Below are 25,755 nucleotides of genomic sequence, written 5' to 3' on the forward strand. Positions count from 1 at the left end.
GAGCATGCATTATCATACATTTGCATTGACTGCTGTACTTCTGACCCACTTAGCACTCTATCAGTGGTCGATTTATATTATGCAATGAACAATGATGGTTTAAGTTTATAGGAATATTAAAAGACAAATAATCTAGAAGTATACTAAGGTGTATTTACAGATACAAATTTTATTAAGAGGCAATATAGACTTCCTGGAATTGGGTTTTTCTTTATGAGGGCATCTTTTTCTAAAAATATAAAAACACGCCATCATGTTGGTTTATGTATCAGTACATTCAAATAGTATTTTCCCAAAAACAAACTGAATCAATTAGATTAAAAAAAAAATCAGACAAATTAAAACAGACAAACAAAAACATTGTAGGTTTCATTGAATTGCTCTGGAAACACATTAAAGATATATGCACTTTTTTCTGTGACTATGGCCTCAGGCTGCATATATGGTGAATACTGGCATGCTGCAGTGTATTTCTATTCAGTGCTGTTGTCACAGTAACCAGTGAAGGCATTTGTGTTACTATGCACCAATCAACAGTAACAGCAGGTCCACATCATGAGCTTATACTTGCATGCTCCTTAAAATAAACAGTCTGTAGACTTGATCAGTACAGTAGTTTTGATATAATCACAAATTATTCTGCTCAAATAGATTTGTATTACTAACTTTTACTTCATTTAGGAAATTGTGAGTTTATTGTGCATAAAGCTTTATGCAAACAAGGGAAATCAATTACAGAATCAGGACATAGATGTAAATGTGATTCTTTGTTGAATACACTGCAACAGTAATGTATTTCACTAATAAGCAACGTTTCTACTGGTGTTGAAACTAATGGCTCATGTGTGCCTCCTAAGGGACAGATTTGTGTTTGCAGAAGTCATGCATGTATATAAACGGGAAAAACACAGGTCAGTGACATAACGTGGAATAAATGACGAATATAAGAAATCTGTGAAATAAATAAAATATACAAATAAATACAATATTTGATTTGTACAATTTACAGTGTTTTCAGCTGAAGGGATAATTCAGATAGTTTGTTTAATACAAACTTCCATATACAGAAAACTGCTAAGCAACGATTCTTCAAAATGGTCCTTTTGTGTTCCAAAAAAATTAATACAATCAAATAAAAAACTGTATACAGGTTTAGATGACATGCCAGTTATTAAATGATGACAAAATGTCCTGTTTTTCTTGAATAAGCTATCCCTATTAGCCAGTATAGGGAAGGGTGTGATCAGGATTACGGTTCTTGTTCAAGGCAGGCCAGTTCATGCAGGAGCTGAGCAAACGAGGGGCGATCATCAGGTTTCTGTTAAACAAACAGGGTTGTATTTATGTTGCCGTGGCAATAATACTAAGAAGACGCATAGGCAAATAACTAAATAAACAAATCAGGATACAGAACATCACTTGCTTTGAATTACACAAGTAACAAAAGACAGACAGTAGGAAGGTTTAGTAATAAAATAACTGAATACCCTATCGACATTTAAAACTGTGTAATGAAAAAAAAAGTAAATGGGAACATGACTAATTTCCTCAGAAGGCCCTATTCATGAGAACAGGATTTCTCAGTAAAACCGCCTTTCTACGGAATGACATTATTTTTTTTACTAATATTCAAATCAACTTCTGGTTTAAAGATAGTTAGTTGAGATGATTTTATATTCTGGAAAGTTTATGATGCATTTTATGGTGGACTCACCTCTTTCCAGCTCCATTGCATTAACTCGTACACACTCTGTGGACAGAGACGGGGTCTCAGGAGCCGTAGTCCTGCATTTAGGGCCTCCACTACTTCTGCATTACCACGGGTATCATAGGGCAAACGGCCCTCACTGTACACCTCCCACATGAACACACCTGCAAATGAGACGTCAATATATATTTAGATCATATATGTGGATAAAGGCCGATTTAAGGCTGATTAACATCAATATGGACTCACCGAAAGACCACACGTCTGATTTGCTGCTGTACCTCTGGAATTTAATCACCTCTGGAGAGGACCATCTCACTGGAAATTTGGACCCAAAAGAACTGGTGTACTGATCATCTAGGACAAACCTGTAGACACAGGTGGGATTTTCCATAACACTGAAGTATTAAAAAGCAGCGATGTGTGCAATACTGAGGCGCTGCTACTCACCTCGTCATTCCAAAATCTGATATCTTCACCACATTATCTTCAGAAACCAAACAATTTCTTGCAGCCTGTTAAATAGGACGATTTTAGAACAAATGCACAAAATATCTGACACATTAAAGACCCCGTTAACACTTACCAAGTCTCTGTGGATGAAGTTGGAGCTCTCCAGGTAGGCCATCCCCTCACTCACATCCAAACACATCCCCAGCAGGACCTCCTGGGAGAAGTTGCCTTTTCTGGCACGCAAGTAGTCTGTCAGGCAACCGTTCTCCATGAATTCAAACACCAGATAGATGGGCGAGCGCTGAGTGACCACACCATACAACTGGACCAGCTTACTGTGGGACAGTTTCCTGTGGAGACGGACAATGAGTGACGCAATAAATTCATGGAACACTTTTGAAGTCCTTTGAAACATACAGCATGAGTTACTCACATCATCACTTGTGCTTCCTCCTTAAATTCCTCCTCTGACATGAATCCCTCTCGGACGGTCTTAACTGCAACCTGCTGGTCATTCCAGCATCCCTTCCAGACCAAGCCAAACTGCCCGCTGCCCAGTTCCTCGCTTAATGTCAGTTTCTCAGGGTGAATCTCCCATTTATCTGTAAAACGCACAGACTTTGTCGCATTTTACAAAGAAGTGGTGTATACTATTTAAAAGTTTGGGGTCTGTACGATTTTTGTAATGTTTTTGTAAGAAGTCTCTTATGTTCACCAAAGACTATGGTCCAGTCTTGAGTGTCACATGATCCTTTAGAAAACATCTTAATATGCTGGTTTGGTGTTTAAGAAAAAAACATTTCTTATTATAATCAATATTAAAAACAGTTGTGCTGCTTGTAGAAACTGTTGAATTTATATATTTTTCCAGGATAAAAAGCTCAATAGAACAGCATTTATTCGCAATAGAAACGATGAATATATAATATACACTTCAATACAGCTCAAATTTTATTTGACAACTTAAGTTTACCTGATGACAACTCATTGATCCTTGAATCTGTGACATTTCTGGTCACACAGTGCCTCAACCTGGTTATTAAACCTGCCACAGAAACAAGCACAGGACAAAGTGAAGACTTTTACGCAGTTTTATGATGACATTAAAATCGTAAGCTTTACCAACTTTAAGATTTAAAAAAGACCGTTTTTTAAAGCAGTGCTTCTAACAAGTAAGGGACATAGCAACATGCAGCTGATCTTATGTAATGAACATTATTTAAAACATTGGCATGCGCTATTTTGTCAGCTTACCTGCCGGATTGTGTTGGTGATAGCGGATGAGCTCTGGAATGGTCGAGAACACGTATTTCTCAGCTAAGTAATACATGACCTTTTCACCTTCTCTTTGCACTTTAATCTGGTAGTGCTTAACTAGGGGATGCTTCTCTCCATTAGTCCTGCAGATGAATGATATTCATCAAAAACACCAGTACAAGATCAAAAAATGACTTGATAAAATTCTTTGTAAGTAATAACAATTTCATAGCAAAGTAAGCATTTACCCTGCAGCTCTGGAAAATATTGAGACGGTGTAAACACCTGCGTGTTTAGAGTCACGAACGATGAAACCCCCGTCCTTGTTCTGTAAATTAAACCTTTATTTTTAACCATAAATTCAACCATAATTATCAACACTTACCAATATAAATACCATAAATGAGAAAGTATACATAGAATCCTGATTTTTGCTTTATTCTGTGTGCTATGGATAAATGTGTCGATATAAATGTTGTACTAGTGCTTCTGTGGGTGACAGACGGTTTATGTTAGTTACTGATAAAGATTATGACAGACATCTAACTGTTTCATATATCACGTGTGTATCTGAGATCTTTCATAATTTAAACATAACATGTCAAATTCTCTTGACAGGAAGAGAACAGCAGCCACATTCTGGTTTAAAGGGTGTAAATTTCTGTTTGAACTGTGCACTGTTTTGCCTGCACCGTCTGCAGGCATTGCTCTTGCAGGTTTGCAAAGAACCCCAACTTTCTGCAATGCCCGAAAACTGTGAAAATGTACTGAAGTGGCATGACATAAGTGTTTAACAAAGTCAGAGTTTACAGTTATCTGACATGGAAACTTTCATTGACTGTCGTTTGTTGGTGGCCTTACCTCTCTCATTAGTAAGCTCTCTGCCTCGGTGCGAGTTATGTCTTTATTGTACCATCTATAAAACCACAAAGCATTGGAAAAACTATTACTGTATACTTAATCAAGCTTTGATTATGAATTCAAGACATTTGATCAAATCTTTTATTCTGTAATATATTGAAGCAGACTTACTCAAATTTCTCGATGTTGTTTGATAATTTTTCTGCAATATATATGCATGGCACAGTGCCAACATTTCTGTAACAGGAGAGAAAAAGAGCAAATAAATCTTTTTACTGGTAAAATATTACGTTTCCTACCACTGAGTTTTAATGAACAATTCAATTCTATTGCTGTGCTGTTTTAGTTAGTGAACATATAACCTTGGATTGGCTGAATAATAATAATAATAATAGTCATATAGAAGTTTTTTGCCCTTTTTTAGTATAAAGGCAGCATCTAGATGAATTTAAAATAAAATAAAATAAAATAAAATGTTGTGACATTGTTTAATGCTAAATATCATGGATCCTTTGTTTGCCTTTTCAAATCCCAATAAACGCATGGGGGTCTTGACGCTGTCAATATATAAACTAGAACCAACTAAACAACATGCTTTTAGGATTTTTTATTACTTTATTCTTTCTATATCATTGTCAAAGCTTCATGATCCAAACATTTTTAAACAGTTAAAAGGTAAATTAAGCCGCCCAAATCGGTTAACTGCCAGATTTCATTCAAATAATAATAATATTTTATCATGTTGTTTATATAATGCATCCTGAATGATGCTACAGTTAAATGATGCAATAATACATTCCTGTTGTAACTGTTTAAAGTATTTTCAAATAACTTTTTTTTGTAGAGGAACTGATATTGAATGCTGAACTGGTTCATATCTGTTGGGTTTTTGTGTCTGATATTCATGACGGCGAGTGGGAAGGGTGTGGCCTTTAGTTTAATGATCTAATTTTCTTCTTTTACATGTTTATGTGATTTATAAGACTTCACAATGGAGGGCATATTTTATAAGGCATTATAAAGTGAAGGTATGCATTAATGGTTTAAGATATTTACCCATCTTTGTCCCTCACTGTCCACCAGTTTGGTTCTGAACTGTCAACGACAAAATACTCTTCATCTTTATGCAGAGGCAGATCAGTATCTTCTACGGGGCTGAAATTCCTCAAAGCCACAACAATCCTGTCCTCTGGATCTGAAGATCGCCGCTAGTGGATAAATACAGACAGCTCAAATTAAAGAATCTCATCCAAACACGGTCATGATTAAACAAAGCCTTTCAACAGCGAAAACAATAGAAACATTTGAGTAATCTTAAACATTAAAACTGAAATACAAATAAAAATAATTATAAAATATTCATATATATATATATATATATATATATATATATATATATATATATATATATATATATATATATATATATATATACACACATGTATATATATATGGGAAACTGTAAACAGAGATTGGATGACAAACCATTGGATCTGGAGTTGGGGGAAGAGGTTTGGCTGTGGGAAGAAATGAAATGCTTATACATTTTATTTCATTCAAATTTCAGTCATACTCCACATTATAAATACTGCATTCATATACGGTGGAGTGACAATAATGTTATTTGATTTCAAATAAGCAGCTGTTTAAAACAAGAGACTGCACCTCCATTGGGATAGTATTCACTGCATCCCGTGGCCAGCTTCTCGGTCTGATGACAACATCTCCATTTCCCTTCTCCCCAGAAGTCAGGATGGTACTTCAGAAATAAGCTGTTATTTTGTGTCGCTTCACAGGTTGAAGAAATAACATAAAATACAAAAGATAAAACACACGTGTTTTGAATATTTAAACAAAATCCTAATTCACTCTATACTTAAAACCCTTTTTTTCTTTTCTGTTTTTTTACAATGCATATCACTTTCTGTAACAGCTGCTTACCTTCTTTCAGAGCTTTGACCCATTTTAACCTACATTCGTTATCTGGAGCAAACACATACAGATAGTAGCTGTCATGGGCGACCTGTCAAGAAACAAATGCATGAATAAAAAGTTTAAGCAATGTAAACAAAAACCAAACAGGGATAAAAACCCTTTTAGGCATTTAGGAAAAACACTGACAGATATGATGTAATATTGACATTTTTTAAAAGCCCCTTCTCCTGTATAAGCTCCGACAAAATCTTTAAGCAAAACTCCACTGGATTCTCACCTGGAAAGGGTACTTGTATTCACAGGGAATGGGAACGTCACTGCGAACAATCTCCACACACTTGATATGAGACAGTTCGATGCAGCCTTTCTGAGTTGGCTTTTTCTAAGGCGATAAACAAAGGAATGGCGTTATTTTATTCTTTATTTATCACAGACATTTTCTGAACTTATTAAAAGGGTGAAAAGGTAATTTTGCATGTAATAAAAAGCAGTAATACTACAAAACAAACCAGATTAACAGTTACAGTGAGGTGTGACTACTTACTCCAGGACGATGTTCAAAGTATGTCAGATCCTGTGTGTTTAACACGAAAATCCTCTCTTTGTAATTGCACGGCGAAGTTCTTCTCTTCTGCTGTGATTTCTTGTACAGTGTTTCCTTTAGGATGACCCTTGGGTACATGGTGAAACCTGGATATTTGACTACCACATGGAAGTTTGACTCATGGCGAATGATGTGTGGCAATCACTAGTTATACACTTGTAGAGCTTACACTGATGTATAAAGCATAGGTTTCCGGAGTTGACACTTTAGGTAAGCCACTTCCTGAGGTAGACTGCACAAAATGATCTCCCAAGCAATCACACACAGACACAGACACAGCAAACACACACAAAAATATATGCGGTTTCTCCTGCATTTTTAGGACATTAGTTTGTATGCTCATTAAGCTATTTTTATTGTAATATTATACAGTGCAGGTTATTTCAGTTTCCTTGTGAGAGCATCTGTAACTATCCAATTTAATTTGGTTTCTGTTCCTGTTTCAGGTTGCATTTTCTTTTACCTTTGTCCCTTTTGTATAGAATAGTTTCATGTGTCTGCAGGGCCGTAGCTGGGGTTAGCGGGGCCCCGGTGCAGTTTGTACCAGTGGCCCCTGATTGAAAGTGTTTCATTTGTATATTCGTTCGTTTTATTTGTTTGTTCTATGTACATAGTGTTTAAGTTTTTTACAAGTTTGTAAGTGTCCAGGTACAGAAACCAAATAATTAAATGTAAAATAGCACTCTAAAAATGTTATATACAGTCAAACCCAAATTTATTCAGACACCTTCGACATTTCTCAAATTATCAGTTTATTTGCTATAGTTTAGAACTCAAGAGCTCAGATTTAAACTGTTAGAACAAATTTATCTTGATATTATCAGATAACTTTGATAGAAAGATATGTAATGTATTACAATGAAACAAAACTTCAGACAACTGTCAATACTTTGTTGACCAATTACCAAGAAATTATTCATTTTGTTCAGTCTGTGGTGCATGTGAAAAGGTTGCATTAGCAATTCCAAAAAAAAAAAAAAAAAAAAAAACACGTAAGCAAAACATGGTCAGGTCAAAGTGTCTGAATAAATTTTTGTCCCAAATATATATACACACACACATATATATATATAAGTATGGTAACCCATACTCAGAATTGGTGCTCTGCATTTGACCCATCCAAGTGCAAACACACACACACAGCAGTGAAAAGTGAACACACCCCCTGAGCAGTGGGCAGCTATATATATCCAGCGCTCAGGAAGCAACTGGGGGTTCAGTGCCTTAATCAAGGTATTGAAGGTGGAAGAGAGCGCTGATCCTTTACTTCTCTCCACCTACAAATCCTGACAGCACCGAGACTCGAACCGGCAACCTTTGGGATAAAAGTCCAACTGTCTAACCATAAGGCACGTACTAGTAAAAAAAATCTATATTTCTTTCTTTCATTTAAATTTTTTTATTTTTCTTTCATTGGATTAACATTACAGCAGCTAGTAGCTAAATTAGGCACGGTCACTTTAAGAGATAATGAATACATCCAATTGAACTGTTCAAAATGAACTGTTTACTTAACTGACAAAAAAAAGTTTTCGAACATACTATCCAAAACGGGTATTTTCACATAATTTTTATGTTTTTTGTCGGTACAAGAGCAAAAACAAAATCGGTGTTCAAGTGTTTTGAGATGTCTCTCTCCGCGTGAGCCTGAACACCAGAACACCGCGGTGCTAAAGTGGGCTCTTACACATTCTTTTCTGTTTGTTTAAACTGCGATTTGTTTTTGTTCATTCAGGTGCAGGAGGAACTTTGCAAAGCAGAGCTCGGTTTAGTGTTGCTGTCTGTGAGACGCGGTTCTATCTCCTCGTGCGCACCGAACACAGCACACGAGTAACCAGCTGCTCAGTTCAGCTTTTCCGCGTCTTGTGTTTGAATGCATTAAACTCTTTTGAATGGTTAAATTGGCAAGTGGCAAGGCTTAATAACACGTGAAAATGATAAGCTTTTCACTTATCCTGTCAACTGTCCTGAGCGTTTTTTTAGACTGGCCTCAGCTAGATGGTTGAGATCGCCGGGCCCCAATCGTCACCACCTTTAACCCCACTAGCGACGGCCCTGTGTGTCTGTCTCTCTAAGTGGCAAACTGTGAAAGTAACATCAATGTAAACAAAGCTCATGGAGGCAGTTGAAAGAGAAGAAACTTTCAAATGTTATCCTAGAAAAAAAATTTGTGTTCATATTTTTGAGAACCAGCATAACAGACATAAACTTGAAACCTGGCATAACAGGTTAAGGTTGAAAAGTTATCTAACCACAAACATTAATAAAGAAACTGCATCAGTGTAAACTAAACAGTCATATAAAAAGTAACTCAATTACTGTACACATCTGCTATTGGCTACAACAAAGTACGGAATTAAATGACACTGTTTGTTTTTAGTTTTTGTGTAGGCTAAAAGAGTTATAAAATTATGTGAAGAAAGGATAAAAAATTCCATCATATTTACTGGTAGCAGCTTATTTTTTTTTTTTTTTTTATCTTTTTACTGACAAAACATTTTAGTTTTTTTTCTGACTTTCTGATGATGTTTCAAAAAGTTTCTGTAGGGGATTATATATATATATATATATATATATATATATATATATATATATATATATATATATATATATGTGTGTGTGTGTGTGTGTGTGTGTATATATGTATATATATATATAATCCCCTACCTAATTAGCTTTCCCTCCAATTCTCCCAAATTCTTAATATAATGTTAATTACGCTAATAAACAAATAAACAAGAATAAACAAGAACAATAATAATAAACAAGAATAAACAAGAAGATAAAACAACAAAACTGTCAAAAATAAAGTAGAAAATTCCAGGAAGAATGCAATGAAAGTACGCAAATTATCACTTTAACTGTTACTCACCCTTTTTAGAGCTTTGACCTTTTTAACCTGCTGTCGATGTCTGAAGCAAACATACATTTATAGATACCCGTCATGGACAGTCTGCCAACAAACATTAAGACACGAATAAACAAACAAGAACTATATTTAAAACAATATGTATTTCTTTTATTTTGTAAATTTCCCTTTTTTTTAAAGCTGATCTAAATTAATTTAATTATATTAAGGCTATTTATCAAACCATAGACTGTAAAAAAAACAGTATTAAACATTCAAACTACGACGTCATTGAATACGCTAGTTTAGGACACGCCCTAATGTGTCTTTGGCCAACGAAATACCTCGTTGCTAAGGGAGTCTGCACCAATGCAATCCATTCATCTTTAGACCTGGAGAAATCGTGAATCGAGATCGACATGCAAAAGGACTTGGTCGTTTTGCTTATGTTTACTGAAAATCTGTTTACGTAGCTGACATTATTTTTTTTTCATTAAAGCCAGCAGTTTGGGTAAGAATTTTTGTTAAATATTACAGTGACGAGTCTCGGAATCATCATTCGGTGAGCCGTGGCTTTTAGCTTGTTAGCTCTTTCTAAACCAGTATTGTTGATCAAGAAAGTCATGTTTTATTTTACTGCATTTCCAAAGCCCTCCAATATGTTTGTTTTACGGTAGTATATTCTAGGAAAGATAAAGTATTTTTTAAAGCGAATTGTGTTTGTTATGATTATTATTATTTTGTAAAATGTATCCACAAGAACTGTTATTTATTTATTTGTTTTTACAAATAGTAGCGTTATTGAATAATGTTACTGAGTAATTTTACAAATATATTTGATTATTTTCTAGATTTCCAAAATGGGGGAGCCACAGCAGGTCAGTGCTCTCCCACCGCCTCCGATGCAGTACATCAAGGAGTACACGGATGAAAATGTGCGAAAGGGACTGGCCCCCAAACCCCCTCCTCCTATTCGAGACAGTTACATGATGTTTGGCAATCAGTTCCAATGCGATGACCTCATTATTCGACCACTGGAGAGCCAAGGCATTGAGCGCCTTCACCCTATGCAGTTTGACCACAAAAGAGAACTGAAGAAACTAAATATGTCCATCCTGGTCAACTTTCTGGACCTTCTGGACATCCTCATCAAAAGCCCAGGAAGCATTAAGCGAGAGGAGAAGCTGGAGGACTTGAAACTTCTTTTTGTCCACATGCATCACCTCATCAACGAGTACCGTCCCCACCAGGCCAGAGAGACGCTGCGGGTCATGATGGAGGTTCAGAAGAGACAGAGGCTGGAGACGGCTGAGCGTTTCCAGAAGCACCTGGAGCGGGTGGTGGAGATGATCCAGGGGTGTCTTGCCTCACTGCCTGATGATTTGCCACAACTCAACAGCTCCAGCGTGGGAGAGGCTGGTGGTGTGGCGTCAGCTGGAGACTTCAGACTAAAAACTGAGCCTAGAGATGTAGATGAGATGGGTGTTAGCTGCATGGTTGCACAAACGGACAAGAACGTGCCCAGTAGAAAGGACAAAGTGTGGGATAAGGATGCTGCAATGTGCAGTATTATTGATGAGATGACATAAGCTGACTAAGGATTTTTTTTTGTTATTCAGGAAATATCAGTTCTTCTACTTTGTTACCAAACTTGGAATAGGCAGCCAACAAGCACAACACACCTACAGACATTTTTACTGTTTAACAATGTAGCCAGATTACACAGTCGATGAAGAAGAAATATGTGTGTAAAATAATAAAGTTCTACTGGTCTTTTCATTTTCATATCTCTTAACTGTATTTTTGATCATTAAAACAGGCACATTGTTAAGTATAAAATACAGTTTTCAGCCATATTTTATAAAATTGTTGGATGCGTACCGCCCATTTGTGTGTGTGTGTGTTTGTGTGTATATATATATATATATATATATATATATATATATATATATATATATATGGTCATAGAAATTCTCTGCTTTAGTGTTTTATGTAAAGAATAAGCTTAAACCTTAATTTCATCAAACTACTGGTATATAACCTGTTCCCCAGCCTAACAATCGATAATTACAAAAATATGTTGTGTCATGTGATGTTGTTAGGTTAAGTCATTCTCAGTGTCACGGTTATATGATGCAGATTGGTTGGAGGAAATGCAAACTTATAAAACCTGCACTTATGCAATCTTGTGTAAGTGATCTTTAGTCTAACGAGTGACAAACATTTGAACTACATAATACTTTTATCCTTGGCAAGTATTCACAAAGCCTCTGTATTTGCAGTGTCATCTTAATAAGCAGTTTTAAAGTTTTTCTGCTGACCAATATGTTACTAAACATCTGTACGATAACATAAGCATGTTACAAAGCAATTGTACTAAGATTCATGTAACTTTAGTAAACTAAGGTTACTTTATGTTGAGGAATACTAGAACAACGTATGATTCATGTTTAATTAACATTAATACAGACTTGTTCCTCGTGGCTGTAGTATTAGTGACCCTGAATGTAGAATCTAGGAAAGCCCTTTATGTTTTTTAAATACCTAAAGCAAAACTTTTTCCTTCATGCGTTAAATGCTGAAATACACAAGAGAAACGCAAGAAAGCAACTCGTTATAATTAGCATAATTATTAAACACCCATATCTCCATGGCACAGTTTGCTCTGTAGGCGTCTGTCATTAAAGTAGTGCGCGAGATTCCCTGTTATGAAACGCGGCGTTTGCTGTTTCACAACAGGGCGGAACGCGGAGCGCGGAGCCAATGGGAAGCACCACAACGCGTCACGTGTTTTTTTTTATTTATGTAAGGTAATGTGTCAGAAGCGAACCCAGCATAATCTTCATGCTACACAAGAGAAAAATGTTGTTCTTGCGAGCTTAAAACAGAGATCCATCGGTTGCTTTTTATTTTGTCCTTGCACTGCGTTGATGGAGTTCGGAGGAGTCGTGCTGATCGGACTGAAGCGGAGCCAACCAATTCATCATGCACAGCAAGGGAAAACGTTACTCTCACAACAAAGACTGAGATATGATTGACAATGGATAATCATACGTATTAAATCGACTGTCATATAAAAGTCAGTTGGAGAGGGATTCCTAAAGCATGCTCTTTGCACAATTTCGCAGACATTGTCATCGGCCTTTGGAAGCTTATAACAGCAGCGATCACGAAATGAGATAGGACAGAGCTGTAAAACTACCCATGTCGTTAAACTTTTTTTTTTACATGTCACCTTTCGTGCCAAAGGATCGAGCTGTGTAACTTTGGAGAAAGGGCATCAGCTGTGACACCGGGTGAAGAGTCGAGCATGGATCTGCTGGAGTGCCCGATCTGTCTGTTCCTCATGTGCGAGCCCATGACCATGAGTTGCGGTCACTCTTTCTGCAGGAGATGCATGGGAGCATTCCTGCCCTCGCGATGCCCCACATGCAAAGAACGTTTAAAACAGAGAGATGCGAAAAACATCAAAAACAACGTGTTGCTCTTCAGCGTCCTTGAGAAATGTTGTCCCGAAGAGACTAAGATGAAATGTCACATTCAAGAGAAACTGAAAACGAGCGAGTTTACAGAAGCGCTGCGTATTGCTGATGAAGGGATCGAAATGGGTAAGGATGCAAACGCCGTTTACCAGGGAACTGACCTTATGCAACCTCGCTGGTGTTTATAAACATAGAGGAACGTTTAGAGTCCCGTCTCGGTTATGCATGCAGGTGCAGATGCTTGGACTGTAGCTGTGTATTAAGCCTAAGGTTGAAAACTGAAAAAAAAAAAGAATACACCAGCAGAGTGATTTTTATTTCTAATATGTTTAGTTCTTGCACTGTGCTCGAACGTGCGTTCGAAACATACAGTGCGACTAATGTTGTTGAACGAATCATTCTAATGAACCGATTTTTTTTTAAACATTTTTTTTTATTGAGTCAAAACATACGAATGAACCAAAATCTAACGATCCGGGAACAATTGCCGGGACACATTAACTTACCCAAGTATTATCTGGAATTCCAGTGTGAAAGGGTAGTCAGAATACCGAACTAATGACTCGTATGAGCCGATTCTTTTTTATATCAAAATAATTATTCTAAGTAAACCAAATTATTACACTCACTGAACTCACTGTCTGGCTCGGAGAAGAAAAAGTTACTGTAGCATATTGTACTGAAGATTAGTGTGAATAATTGGTTCATATGACAAAGTGTAAATACACATTTATTCAATAGGCATACACCATTAATCACCTTTTTCTGAAATATATGTTTACATTTTTTGTTCCAATATTTCTATTTAGTGTATAGTTAGTATGTAAATGCACTGCATTTATACCACCTCTAAAAAGTACACACATTTTGGTGCATAAGTGCGCAAGGTGACATGTAACATGCCTAGTAAGTGCTGTCTAGATAGAGCTTGGGAAACTACGTCACTGCGCATTGCATTCTGGGTAGTCGCGGCCATTTTTGGGGACACGCTTATCAGTAAAAGTGAAAGTGAAAGTGACATGACATACAGATCAAGTGTAAGATTACATATAAAGAAAAACTCAACAAGGAAGCAAAGATGCGGTATTTAGTAAAAAATCAAAACAATCAACGAACTCAATCTGCACGAACACAAAGAGTGGTCGGATGATCTTAAAGAGCTGCCGCTCGTAACCTTCCCCAATGTGTTTTCTTACCTTGTTTGTAGTGTCAGAGCCGTCAGAGCGTACACCTCTGATCAGTTTAAAAATGATAAATCTCTCGAGTCTCACCTGCAATTTACAAATGGATGGGTGCAGAACCTACACATTTTCCGCGTCAACGAGCGAGTTACACGGCCCCTTTACTTTTTAATATGCGTTATTGTAAACTGTACAAATTAACCTCAGTGTGTTATGATGCACAAATAAAGAGATACAGAATTGATCAATTTTGCCGTTTATTACTGTAACAGGTGGTATGCAATATGCATAACACTGATAATGCAGATGTGGTTCATGCATAGGTAACATTTAATGTAAGTCTGTCAAATCGATTAATCACATCCAAAAAAAAAAAGTTGTTTATATAACGTACATTTCTGTATATATATATATATATATATATATATATATATATATATATATATATATATATATATAAAAATGCACATACATACGTGTGTAAATATCAGACCAAAGGGACAATCCTTCTTTTCCTTCTTATTGCTGCTAACCAAGCCATGTGACGCCGCTTTGTTAACTCGGAGACCTGAGATCAAGGTGCGGTTTTCCAGCGGGAAAGCTGAAAAATCGCACTCCATTCAAATAATTTTTCCATGCCGGTCATCAGTACGAGTATGGCAGTTAATTACACAACAAGCTTTTACCATTGTAACTTATTTTTTAGCTGTAGAGAGCAAACAAAACAGTCTATTATCAATCCAATACAATACATACAGCAGCTTCCGTGTCCTAAAGTCCCAGGATGCATTGCGTTGCTGACGTCATGTTCCCAGACTCTAATAGTAACATTTCTTTTTCTTGATGTGCAGGATATTTATAACCAATAATAATAATTGCCACTTGCCTTTTATAGGACATTTTTGAAAGCACACTTAATTCTGAAAATGTAGGCCAATGAGTCGGTGAACCTCACACTAATGAAAAAAGGAATGCATTCAATGTAATGACAAAACTCCAGAAATATAATGATTTGAATTACATTTTAATAAGTAACTGTATAAGTAATATTGTACATCAACCATGTCAGTTCATGTCATCACTGTTGAAAATGCATCAGAGAGATGATGTAATGAATATATTTAATGCATGTTTTGAATCAGATCAATCTTTTACAGCCTGTAAACACAGGTAGGCAGAAATAATGAAAGCCATATGCAGCAGGAGTTTGAAATCTTTGAAATATTTGCCCTAGATTGCAGCATTTTAACATAGCGTGGGTTAGTTGAAGACTGTTTGATATTGTCTTTGTGATCCACCTACTCTCACACAAGTGAGCGGAGAGCCGTGGTTGTTGAAAGCAACAGTGATTTCATAATCTTAGGTCTCCTAAAGGGTTAATGAGCAGCAGAAAAAGTGGGTTAAAACATGCTGTGAGTGGCTGATGTCACTAACAGACAGAAGCCAAGGGTAAATAAGGCTATGAAAGCACCTCCAGGGAACACTTTGGTGAAATAACAACCCACCCCCAGGTATACAATCTTCACAAAGGAGACATTATAGAAAATATTGTAAGATGCACAAATGTATTTGTGAAAAATTGGGTGCTATGAATGTATCCCGTGACAGTATGAGCTAGCACAGTTTGATAATATTGTATGTTTCTTCTCTTGTAGATATAACATTACTCTTAACAGCAACAGTACCATTTGCCCTTTAGTGAATTACGTATCATTTTACAGCCACTGAATGACTGCAATTATCTGTCTAGTAACATAAACCTCCGAGGCCAAATCGAGATGTCTGTCAACTCTTTGAATCCAATTAGAGACAGTTTCCTGTACACTCAGCGTTCTGCCCCACATATACTTTCCATGTTGTGTAACCAAGGATCCTATGACATAATCTGGTTTTGTATGGGTAACAACCTGGTTATTTCATCTGTCAAAGTTCACATGTAAGTGACGTACATGCAGCTTGCATTTTTTCCCTCTTTATATAATAGAAATGTTGAATTCTAGTCATTGTCAGATCCCTTTGTAGTTGTATTTGATTGATCTTAGATTAATGCGTGCTCATCCACCTCTTCCTTTGTGTATTTGTAGCAGGTGAACTACATCAGTTGCATCTGATTTTTATGCATCAGGCATTTTCTTTTTCTTCTTTTTGGAATATGCCATTAGGTTGGCATTTTTGTTTATGCCCATTCAAAATGATCAAAACAGATAAAAGCCTATGTCTGAAATACCACACTGTTCATCTTTTCGTGAATCTACAGTCCCTGAAGATGTGAGTCTTAAAGTGTGGCGAGCTGAGGCCTGCATGGGCCTCCGTCGCTTTTCGGATGCCCTCCGTGACCTGGATGACCTGTGCTGTGTGCGACCCAACTGGACCGAGGTGAGGGCCGTTTTTGCTTTCTCATGGCATAATATTACGGAAATGACTGACAGCTTTGCAGTTATGCAATATCTGTTGATATGGCTTGCGCACATTTTGAGATTTGACATTTTTCTCACAGAAATATACTGTCATATAACATATTACCATACATATCACTGTTCAGTTAAATTCAATGAAATATTCTGTAACATTATGAATATAAATGATTTATATGTATAATGTTACAGAATATTTACAGAATATTTAGTTACAGAACTTTTCTATTTCTGTTTTCAAGTAAATGGTGCTGTTATGAACCTTTAATATTAAGCAGAACAACTATTTTCAATGTTTATAATAATATGAAATGTTTCTTGAAGTGCCAAATCAGCCTATTAGAATGATTTCTAAAGGATCATGTGACACTGAATAACTGGAGTAAAGATGCTGAAACATGTGGCTTTACCATCACAGGAATACATTCTATTTTAAAATATCTTCAAATAGAAATTGTAATTGTTATAATATGAATATATTTTTTTGATCAAATAAATGCAGTCTTGATGAGTATAAGAGACTCATATTTTATGTCTTATTGTCCCCAAGCTGGTTCATATTGGCTCAATAAAGCACTGCTGAAAACTTTGTAAAGCAGCAGATTTACATTTATACCTGTGATAATTTGTGGTTGAATTCTGTGTTTTGTAGGGTTTCTTTCGTAAAGGGAACGTGCTTCTTGAAATGGGCAGACGGACTGAAGCCCTCATTCAGTTTTACCGTTGCCTGAAGCAGCAGTCTGATTTTGCCCCTGCAAAAAATCAGATTAAGAAGGTGAGCTTTCAAAAATCTGGTATGATGAACAAAGCATTTTCTGGAAATAGAATCATACCTTTTAGAATCATTTTGAGGGATTCAGTACCAAAACATCCATTCAGAGAGCATTTTCTGCTTTAAAACATAAACGAATGTTTCTATGATACCCTCACTGATTCGTATGCAGATCTTAGAGGCAGAGGGCATGGCTGTACCAGAAGAAGTTCCACGGATGCTGCATGTTGTGTCTGAGTACTTGCAGGATCTCTGTCCTATCACCAGCTCTGTAAGCCCCTTGTGTCCAGATGCTCAGCGCTACTCCCACAACGATACCGAAGGTCAAAGTAATCCCGTGCAGGTGAGGTGTGCGCACTGCACTAATGCTGTTGTAACTTTACTTTTGCAATGTAACATTGGTAATGTTAACATCATTAGGAAAAGTTTTTGCTTACTCTCAAGGCTCTGTTCTGTTCTGTCCTAGAATGCAACTAAAGTGAAGCACGGCACCAGCAGCGAGTGCTGCCTGAGCCTGTGTCAGGCCGTGTCCTTCCTCCCCACAGCTGAGGATGATGAGGAACTGATGACGAAGAGAGAAGAGAAACAGAACAGAGGTGAAAACATCTTAAAGGGATATTTCACCCAAAATGAAAATTTTGTCATTACTCACTTACCCCCATGTCATTACAAACCCGTAAAAGCTATATATAATTTTTTTATTGTCAAATAAAGTCTTTTTTTTTTGTTTTATTCACATACAAAAAGTATTATCATCGCTTCATGACATTACAGCGGAACCACGGATGTTAGATGGACTATTCTGATGATGTCTTTCATACTTTTCTGGACTTTGACAGTGTAACTTACTTGGCAGTCAAGGGGATAGTCACAAGCTTCCCAATTTTCATCCAAAATATCTTAAATTGTGCTCTGAAGACGAACAAAGCTTTTATGGGTTATGAAAGACATGGGGGGTAAGTGATTGATGACAAACTTTTCAGGAAAGGGCAGGAGTAACCCTTTAATCACTACTATAGAACAAACATAATGCATTCACATTTGAACATACAACATTTAGGAACTGTTAAAACATTGATTTAGTACTAAATATAATATAATAAATCTTTATTTGCTTAAAGAGCCACACAGATGGGAAATCAAAAATTACCTGTATTACAGTGTATGATGTAGCTGTCCATCAGTGTAAACAATGTGCAAAAAATTAAACCAAAATGTACACGATTTATAAAGTTATTGGCTTCTAAAGTAAGGAGTCGACTCTGAATCGCTGAAACGAGTCGTTATAGATTTCAAATCTTTTGCCCATCTCTATGTACGTCACTAGGAACACTTTGCATAATAATCTCCGCCTACCGTCTTGAGAGAAACGGAACTCTGACCTGCACCCCCCCCCCCCCATGATCGTCATGTACAAACACGTCATTAAAATGAAGTGTAACTCCGTGAATACTCATCGAAGAGACATGAGAGAGATATCTATAGAAAGCTTGATATGTCTACTTTAAAACTAAACAAGTGCTGCCGAAAACAGATATTCTGTGATAAAGTAAACCATATGAAAACAACGCAATGTCTGTTTTTCATGTCTCCCTTCGTTACATCCAATGTGACCACGCCCCCGCGCTGAACGCGCTATTCAGATTCAAACTGAAGCGCGCGGCTTGAATACACCCACACAGAAGAAAAGCAGCGAGACTGTTCAAGTTTTTTATTTTACTGTTTGCTTCGCGATGAGAGGAATAAGACATAATTCACCCCAAACAGATGCTAACGCATAGTTTACCGTGGAGGTGTGTGCGGAACAACCAATCAAACCTGACTATGTCAGTTGACCAATCAGAACACAGTATGCTACCGAAAGGGTTTAAGGAAACTGAATCTTTTGAACAGCTTCGCGTGAACCGTTTGGGGATCTCTGAGAATTGAGGTAATTTTAAAATTATATTTTGACAAAATGACAATGTTTTTTAACCTTGGATGGATTTAAACCTAATGTACAGGACTTATAAACAGTGATAGGAAGCTTAGAATTTTCATCTTACTGGCTCTTTAAGTATGATCAGTTTTAATATTAATAATAATATTAAACATTTTACATTAATTTGGATTTTCTAGATTACTTTGGGTTTTGTAAGTTCTTTGTTCATTAGTAACAGGTAAACATAATGGCTTATACATTTTCATTATTATTAAAATAGTTAATAATAATTGTTATTAATAGACCCCAGCATCCTCCATACAATGGATAAGTCACTGAAAAGACATCTGTTCAAGCTTGATTTAAAAAAAAAAAAAATTATTCTGTAGGTGTGTGCAGTCTGGCCAGAGAGTCCTGCCTCAGCGTCCTGACTGTGAGTGATTTTGAGTGCCCTCTCTGCATCAGGTCAGTGGACATTTATACTGTGTCCTGCTTCACTGCCATTGTTTCCTGCTACCAGACAATTTTATTTCCTTTAGTTTTGCTATGGTATTTACATGGTACATTGCAGCCTATTTGAAGATGCAATATTTTTGCAATACTTTAAACCGGTGTAATTCAATAGGTTATTTGCACATTATGTCATTGCTGTGGCGCGAAATGCAGCTGGAGGGCAGAAAGTGATTTTTTTATACAGTAATCGCCCATTTATTAATTATGTTTTGCATTGTTTATGGATGCCCAAATCGTTTAAACTGAGAAACCACAAGGGAGCTTTTATCATATACAGAAATGTTGTTGTTCATAAGGAAAAAAAAGGCAAGAAACGAACTGAAAAACGCAGTTTTAAAACCTGCGTCTGCGGTTGAGGGGAGCCGATTCGGATAATGCTTGTGTGCTCAAATGGTTAATATAAGATATTGAGATATTAATAAAGAAATATATGAAAAGATACAGGGCTGACAACTCTCACGCATTCAGCATTAGACAGTCAGAATTCACTCAATTTCAAATGCTACACATTTACATAATGTAGACACAATGTAAATAAGATAACATATGTGCAGTTTAGAAAGCTTCATAGATTATAACAGAACACTGCGAGATTGCATTAAATTGAAGGTAGTGACCGCTTTTTAGTGATTATATGCAAGTGATATTAGCTCACTTTTTAGGCTATAATCAATTTAGAATTTAAATAAAAGTGTTGTTTTACAAGCTCCTAACACACACCCTGTACATGCAGCAAAGTTTCAGGACTGACATACTGTGTATCCCGCATACCTCAAATAAATGCGAGATTCACTTTCAAAATAGCTTGTTTGCAATCAGGGTTAGTTGCTTAGCCTATATCCGCCTCCTTGATGGCAGGCAAGTATTTAAATTTAGTTTAAAAAATCGCTCCTTTTCATAACATAACGATTACATTCCACATATGTTTTGTTATTTTCCTTTCTCTTGTAATAGTGTCTAAAGCAGTACAGTTCTCGCAGCCTTAAGGTTAACCGTCTGACTCTCTAACAATATCTAGCAGTCTTAATAGGGGTTTTAAAAGTCTAGTATTACAGAGGACTTGTGTGCGCATAAGTTGTGCATAAACAGATTTATTTGGTAATTGCCCACTTCTTATCTTTGATCCTGTCATGATTAATGGATTAAAGGTTATTCTATGAGCCGGTGACGACTCCCTGTGGACACACCTTCTGCAAAAACTGCCTTGAGAGAAGTCTGGACCATAATCTACGCTGTCCACTTTGTAAACAACCACTGCAGGAGGTACTACAAAAACACAGACTCTTACAATAATTACATGTTTTTAACATTTAGAAGCATGTAGAATCAAATCCAGTAGTTTAATCCTTCTAAAGTCAATCACATTGTTTTCATTAAAAAGCTGAGCAAATCATGTTGCATAGAAGTCTCACCTCTTTTCTTCCTATTGCAGTATTTTAAGAACAGAAAGTACAACCCCACCGTGCTGCTGCAGGAGATTATGTCCCGCCTCTTCCCCCAGCAGTTGGCTGAGAGGAAACAGGTGCACGAGGCGGAGATGGCAGAGCTCTCAAAGTGAGTGCCCCTCTCGGAGATAATGAAAAACAGCGGTCCTGTCTATATACTGCAATTTATAAGTTACTCCTCTGCTGCTTGACTCCAATATCTGCATTGCTTTTTACAATGAAATGGGATAAAAATTAGATGGTTAAAATGTCTAGCAGTCCTAACATTTTATTAGTGGTTTATTAGCAGTCCAGAAACAGTTTGATACTGGGAAATGTTATGCAAAAGCAATCTTAAAATGAATTGCCCTCTCTTATCTCTAGTTTGACTAAGGACATCCCAATCTTTGTGTGCACGGTGGCGTACCCTGGCATCCCATGTCCACTGCACATCTTTGAGCCTCGTTACCGTCTGATGATGCGGCGATGTATGGAGACGGGCACCAAAAAGTTTGGCATGTGCAGCTACGAGCACGGCAAAGGGTATACAAATAGGTTATGCTAACTTTTGTGTCTTTACAGATTTTAAGAAACTTTATGTGTCATTAATTAGATGAATATATATACATATACACCCTAGGTTTTTTTTTTAAGTTTGGGGTTATTAGTGTACATATGTGCTATGGAATATACACATATATGGACTATTCAATGCCTTTTGATCCCAGAATTTCCTGTCATAGCTTTGCAGATTACGGCTGCATGTTGGATATTTTGGATCTGGATTTGCTTCCTGATGGTCGCTCCTATGTGGATACAGTGGGAGGAAGTCGCTTCCGAGTGCTCAGGAGAGGACAGAGGGATGGCTACCACACTGCTGATATTGAGTACCTGGAGGACCATAAGGTCAGAGGTTACATAGTGTCGCCAGACCTTCAGACTGATGGCTGTAGGTCTGGAATCTATGGCAGCTTTCATTGGCTAATGCCCGCCTATGAGGCCGCTTGACCGACATGTCAAACAACCAATCACAGTTTGTTTTGTTCAGCGTCATGCTTCGGGGTGTGGAAATGTTGCCACAATAACAGAACGTAAAACTCTCGGACGTATTTGAAAGACTCTATGGCGCAAACTTTAGATATTTGAGATACTCTTAAATATCCAGCATTTAGTTGATCCTGATAAGCGCTCGTTGTCACAGTTGTACACACAACGGCTTTCTTCTTTCGTGAGGGGGATTGGCAACACAACATTTTTGTTTCCAGGCAGAACGATAAAGAATGTGACACACACGTCTCTTGGAAATCCCGTATAATTCAACCAATCCGATGATGACTTTGACACTTCTGAAGTGTTTCCACTTTTGGTCCAAAAAACATCAGTCTGAGGATGAGAATAGAGATTACAGACTGCCATATCTCAAATTTCAGATCTCAGACCAAGAAAAATTATTTTGGAAAAGGTCTTTATTGCAAGCAGTATTAAGACTGCATGACGAATATTCAAAATTGAATCCGTATAATCAGATTCACTGCCGAGAATGTAAATTAGATTGTGCTCATGGGGGTTTATTACATAAACATCTGAAATTCAAGAGTTCTATCTAATCTGTTTAGTAACCTTGATAATTTTAGTTAGTTTGATCAGATCTTAACTTATTTTAAGATTAACTTACTAAGATTAGTTTCTGATAGGAAGTTTCTATAATACAGTCTTTGATTGTAAATTAAACTGCACATCTCGTATTAAAGGTTACAGTCCCTGTCGTAAAGGAGATCTGGCACATGTTTAAATTAGATGTTTCCGGATGGCACACTTCCAATCTGTAACTTATCAAATGCATGGCCTGCTATCTACTGTAGATACTTTCAGTATAGTATTCCAAAGCAAGATGTGGTAGTCGTAAGCTTTTCCTGCCATATTAACTATCAGTCACAAATAACTATTTTATTACATAGTATATGAGATATTATAGCCTATAGTAATAATAACATTTCAGCATTTTATATTAAAACAGTAAAGAGTTGCTTTGTCCTGTTGTGGAACAGTATTTAATTTTTACTCCTGCAATTGAAGTCTGTGAGAAGCAATATTAAATATGTGTTCTGAATTTGCAGAAAACGCAGAAAAAGGTGTTACTAACCACCCAGCCAAAATTGTTTTCATTTGGGTGGTCATTTGTTTTGTGTGGATATAATCATACAATCATTATATTCATTAAAATAATTCATTTTACCATGGTGAATAAGCTGAGGGTAACGGTTGCTTCATGACCAGTTTGAAACTTCATTTGGATATGTTCGACAATCGTATCTAAAGTAAAAAAAAAACACACACAAACAAAAACCAAATTAAACCTCCTGATGCGTCTTTTTCTTCTTCTTGCTTTATGTCAGATCACAGACTTATAAGTGCATTACCGCAAACCTATCTCTCAAGTGGACCATTGACACTCTATCTACAATCTCAGTTAGGACTGTCAATGGCTACCGCTCTGGGTGTGTGTTCACGGTGTGTGTGTGTGTTCACTGCTGTGTGTGTGCACTTTGGATGGGGTAAATGCAAAGCACAAATTCTGAGTATGAGTCACCATACTTTACTGTATGTCACTTCACTTCACTAATGAAATGCTTTAAGCAACAATGTGGCTTTTTTGTGCAGTCTGGCTTTCTGTTGCATTTTCCCTGTGGTTATGTGTCTAATCACCTAAATAAGATTGAGTCACATTTGAGGATTAAATGAAAAGCATCTATTAAAGATTCATGAGAGAGAGTTATTACTGCTATCACACGCCTGAGACTGTGATGGATTGCTTATGATGACATTAAACACAAAACCTTTTGTTAGTACTGCAAACTGAATATCAAGTAAATACTTAATGTTAATTAGTGTTAACTGCATGTGTATTCAGCAGACATTAGGAAGAGGAGCTTGTGATTAACTGCCTGGTAGTCAACAAATTCAAGCTCTTTTCAAACCCATGCATATTATGATTATATTATTTTATCCTCTGTTTGAAGTTGAGTGTGATAGTAAAACTTGTCTATGCACATAACATTTGCATACATTTGGGTTTAGGTTGAAGGCGCCGAGCTTGAATTATTGCAGCTACTCCATGACAGCGTGTATCAGCAGGCGAGGGAGTGGTACCACCGTCTGAACAGCCGCATTCAGGAGCAGATCACCCGGCAGTACGGCATCATGCCCGAGAAAGAGGACGACATTCAGGTCAGAGCCCACAGAATATTGCATTTGTTAACAGAACCATCGATCGTGCATTTTAGTAGTACCGTATTTTTCGGACTATAAGTCGCACCTGAGTATATGTCGCATCATTCCAAAAATACATCATGATGAGGGGAAAAAACATATATAAGTATATACACTGGACTATAAGTTGCATTTATTTAGAACCAAGAACCAAGAGAAAACATTACCGTCTACAGCCGCGAGAGGGCGCTCTATGTGTTCAGTGTATCCTACAGGAGCACTGAGCATCATCTCTGGCAGCATAGAGCGCCCTCTGGCGGCTGTAGACGGTAATGTTTTCTATTGGTTCAATTCTCTTGGTTTATTTCTTTCGGTTCATGTCAAATTAATTTAGCTAAATAAGTCTCACCCGACTATAAGTCGCAGGACCAGTCAAACTATGAAAAAAAGTGTGACTTATAGTCCGGAAAATACGGTAAATTCTTAAAGAGAATGAATGTGTCTTTGTACATTGCAGGCATCTGCTAATGGGCCGGCCTGGTGCTGGTGGCTGCTGTCAGTGCTGCAGCTAGATCCAGCCTATCAGACCACCGTCCTGTCTCTGACATCCCTGAAGGACAGACTGGGTCATCTACGTATCGTACTAGAATACTTCTCTCAGAGCTAGGACGGAGACACATTATGTGCCCGCCCGTATCTCTGATCACATCACATGCATGCACCACGGAAGACATTAATTTTTTTAATTTTTTATTTTTTATGTACATTTTAAATTCAACTGCAAGTGATTTGTTTGCTCTTGCCAATTTTTTTTCTTTTTCTGATCATAATCGATACACAAGATCTCTTGTGCTTGGTAACACATTGGGAAGCTGTGATATGGGTTAGTTAAAAATGAGATGACCTGTACAACTATTGGATTAATCTTTACTAATTCTTGAGTCGAGCACCAAATAGCCAAGGACTCATTCTACACTGAACAGCTGTTTATTGATTCACGCTGTTCGCTTCATTTAACATTATCAGAGTGGATGCCAAATGTTGCAGCTAGATTTGTTGACATGCTTTGAGATGTTTCCAGTAGTACTGGTCCCTGGATTTTTTAAATGTGTGGCCGAGAGGGAAACAGTTGGCCCAAGAGATTGATGACTGAATAGGAACTCATTGATTAT

General features: G+C 37.0%; 3 protein-coding genes and 1 long non-coding RNA gene across 5 annotated transcripts; 2 read left to right on the top strand and 2 right to left on the bottom strand.

The window, feature by feature from the left end:
- Positions 1–674: 674 nt before the first annotated feature.
- LOC113057730 (tyrosine-protein kinase ITK/TSK-like) lies at positions 675–7,007 on the bottom strand. The gene is made up of 17 exons (XM_026225231.1): positions 6,759–7,007; positions 6,492–6,596; positions 6,221–6,302; positions 5,933–6,067; positions 5,765–5,796; positions 5,336–5,487; positions 4,451–4,516; positions 4,280–4,334; positions 3,667–3,746; positions 3,416–3,561; positions 3,135–3,206; positions 2,595–2,763; positions 2,295–2,511; positions 2,159–2,223; positions 1,958–2,076; positions 1,715–1,872; positions 675–1,318 (listed from the first exon to the last, which is right to left on the bottom strand). Exons 1-17 carry the CDS (start codon positions 6,894–6,896, stop codon positions 1,250–1,252), a joined length of 1,860 nt encoding a protein of 619 aa, XP_026081016.1. The 5' UTR covers positions 6,897–7,007; the 3' UTR covers positions 675–1,249.
- Positions 7,008–10,055: 3,048 nt separating this feature from the next.
- On the top strand, positions 10,056–11,428 carry LOC113058138 (mediator of RNA polymerase II transcription subunit 7-like). Its single transcript, XM_026225818.1, has 2 exons — positions 10,056–10,177; positions 10,518–11,428. Exon 2 carries the CDS (start codon positions 10,527–10,529, stop codon positions 11,253–11,255), a length of 729 nt encoding a protein of 242 aa, XP_026081603.1. The 5' UTR covers positions 10,056–10,177; positions 10,518–10,526; the 3' UTR covers positions 11,256–11,428.
- A 1,030-nt stretch (positions 11,429–12,458) lies between these two features.
- Positions 12,459–25,456, top strand: LOC113057732 (LON peptidase N-terminal domain and RING finger protein 1-like). The gene is made up of 12 exons (XM_026225232.1): positions 12,459–13,274; positions 16,587–16,705; positions 17,396–17,518; positions 17,688–17,858; positions 17,982–18,111; positions 19,826–19,901; positions 21,098–21,212; positions 21,382–21,503; positions 21,758–21,916; positions 22,117–22,279; positions 24,452–24,601; positions 25,101–25,456. Exons 1-12 carry the CDS (start codon positions 12,977–12,979, stop codon positions 25,248–25,250), a joined length of 1,776 nt encoding a protein of 591 aa, XP_026081017.1. The 5' UTR covers positions 12,459–12,976; the 3' UTR covers positions 25,251–25,456.
- LOC113057733 (uncharacterized) lies at positions 17,420–17,813 on the bottom strand. Of its 2 annotated transcripts, none has more exons than XR_003277873.1 (3): positions 17,716–17,813; positions 17,577–17,632; positions 17,420–17,495 (listed from the first exon to the last, which is right to left on the bottom strand). It is a non-coding gene; the product is annotated as an uncharacterized LOC113057733 (long non-coding RNA). The 2 variants fall into 2 exon arrangements; XR_003277872.1 differs by having other exon boundaries at positions 17,577–17,635; positions 17,716–17,770.
- Positions 25,457–25,755: the final 299 nt, after the last annotated feature.

Source organism: Carassius auratus, chromosome 39 (genome assembly GCF_003368295.1).
Source record: "Carassius auratus strain Wakin chromosome 39, ASM336829v1, whole genome shotgun sequence".
Taxonomy (NCBI): Eukaryota; Metazoa; Chordata; class Actinopteri; order Cypriniformes; family Cyprinidae; genus Carassius; species Carassius auratus.

Bases quoted from the DNA above. Each gene is read 5' to 3' on its own strand.
- LOC113057730 (XM_026225231.1), bottom strand. From the start codon at position 6,896: ATGTACCCAAGGGTCATCCTAAAGGAAACACTGTACAAGAAATCACAG. The intron at 3,747-4,279 runs GTAAGGCCACCA...TTTAATTTACAG, and splicing joins AGAGCTTACTAATGAGAGAG to AACAAGGACGGGGGTTTCAT. The intron at 3,207-3,415 runs GTAAGCTGACAA...TTTCTGTGGCAG, and splicing joins TCACCAACACAATCCGGCAG to GTTTAATAACCAGGTTGAGG.
- LOC113057732 (XM_026225232.1), top strand. From the start codon at position 12,977: ATGGATCTGCTGGAGTGCCCGATCTGTCTGTTCCTCATGTGCGAGCCC. The intron at 13,275-16,586 runs GTAAGGATGCAA...GTGAATCTACAG, and splicing joins TGATGAAGGGATCGAAATGG to TCCCTGAAGATGTGAGTCTT. The intron at 16,706-17,395 runs GTGAGGGCCGTT...TGTGTTTTGTAG, and splicing joins TGCGACCCAACTGGACCGAG to GGTTTCTTTCGTAAAGGGAA.
- LOC113058138 (XM_026225818.1), top strand. From the start codon at position 10,527: ATGGGGGAGCCACAGCAGGTCAGTGCTCTCCCACCGCCTCCGATGCAG.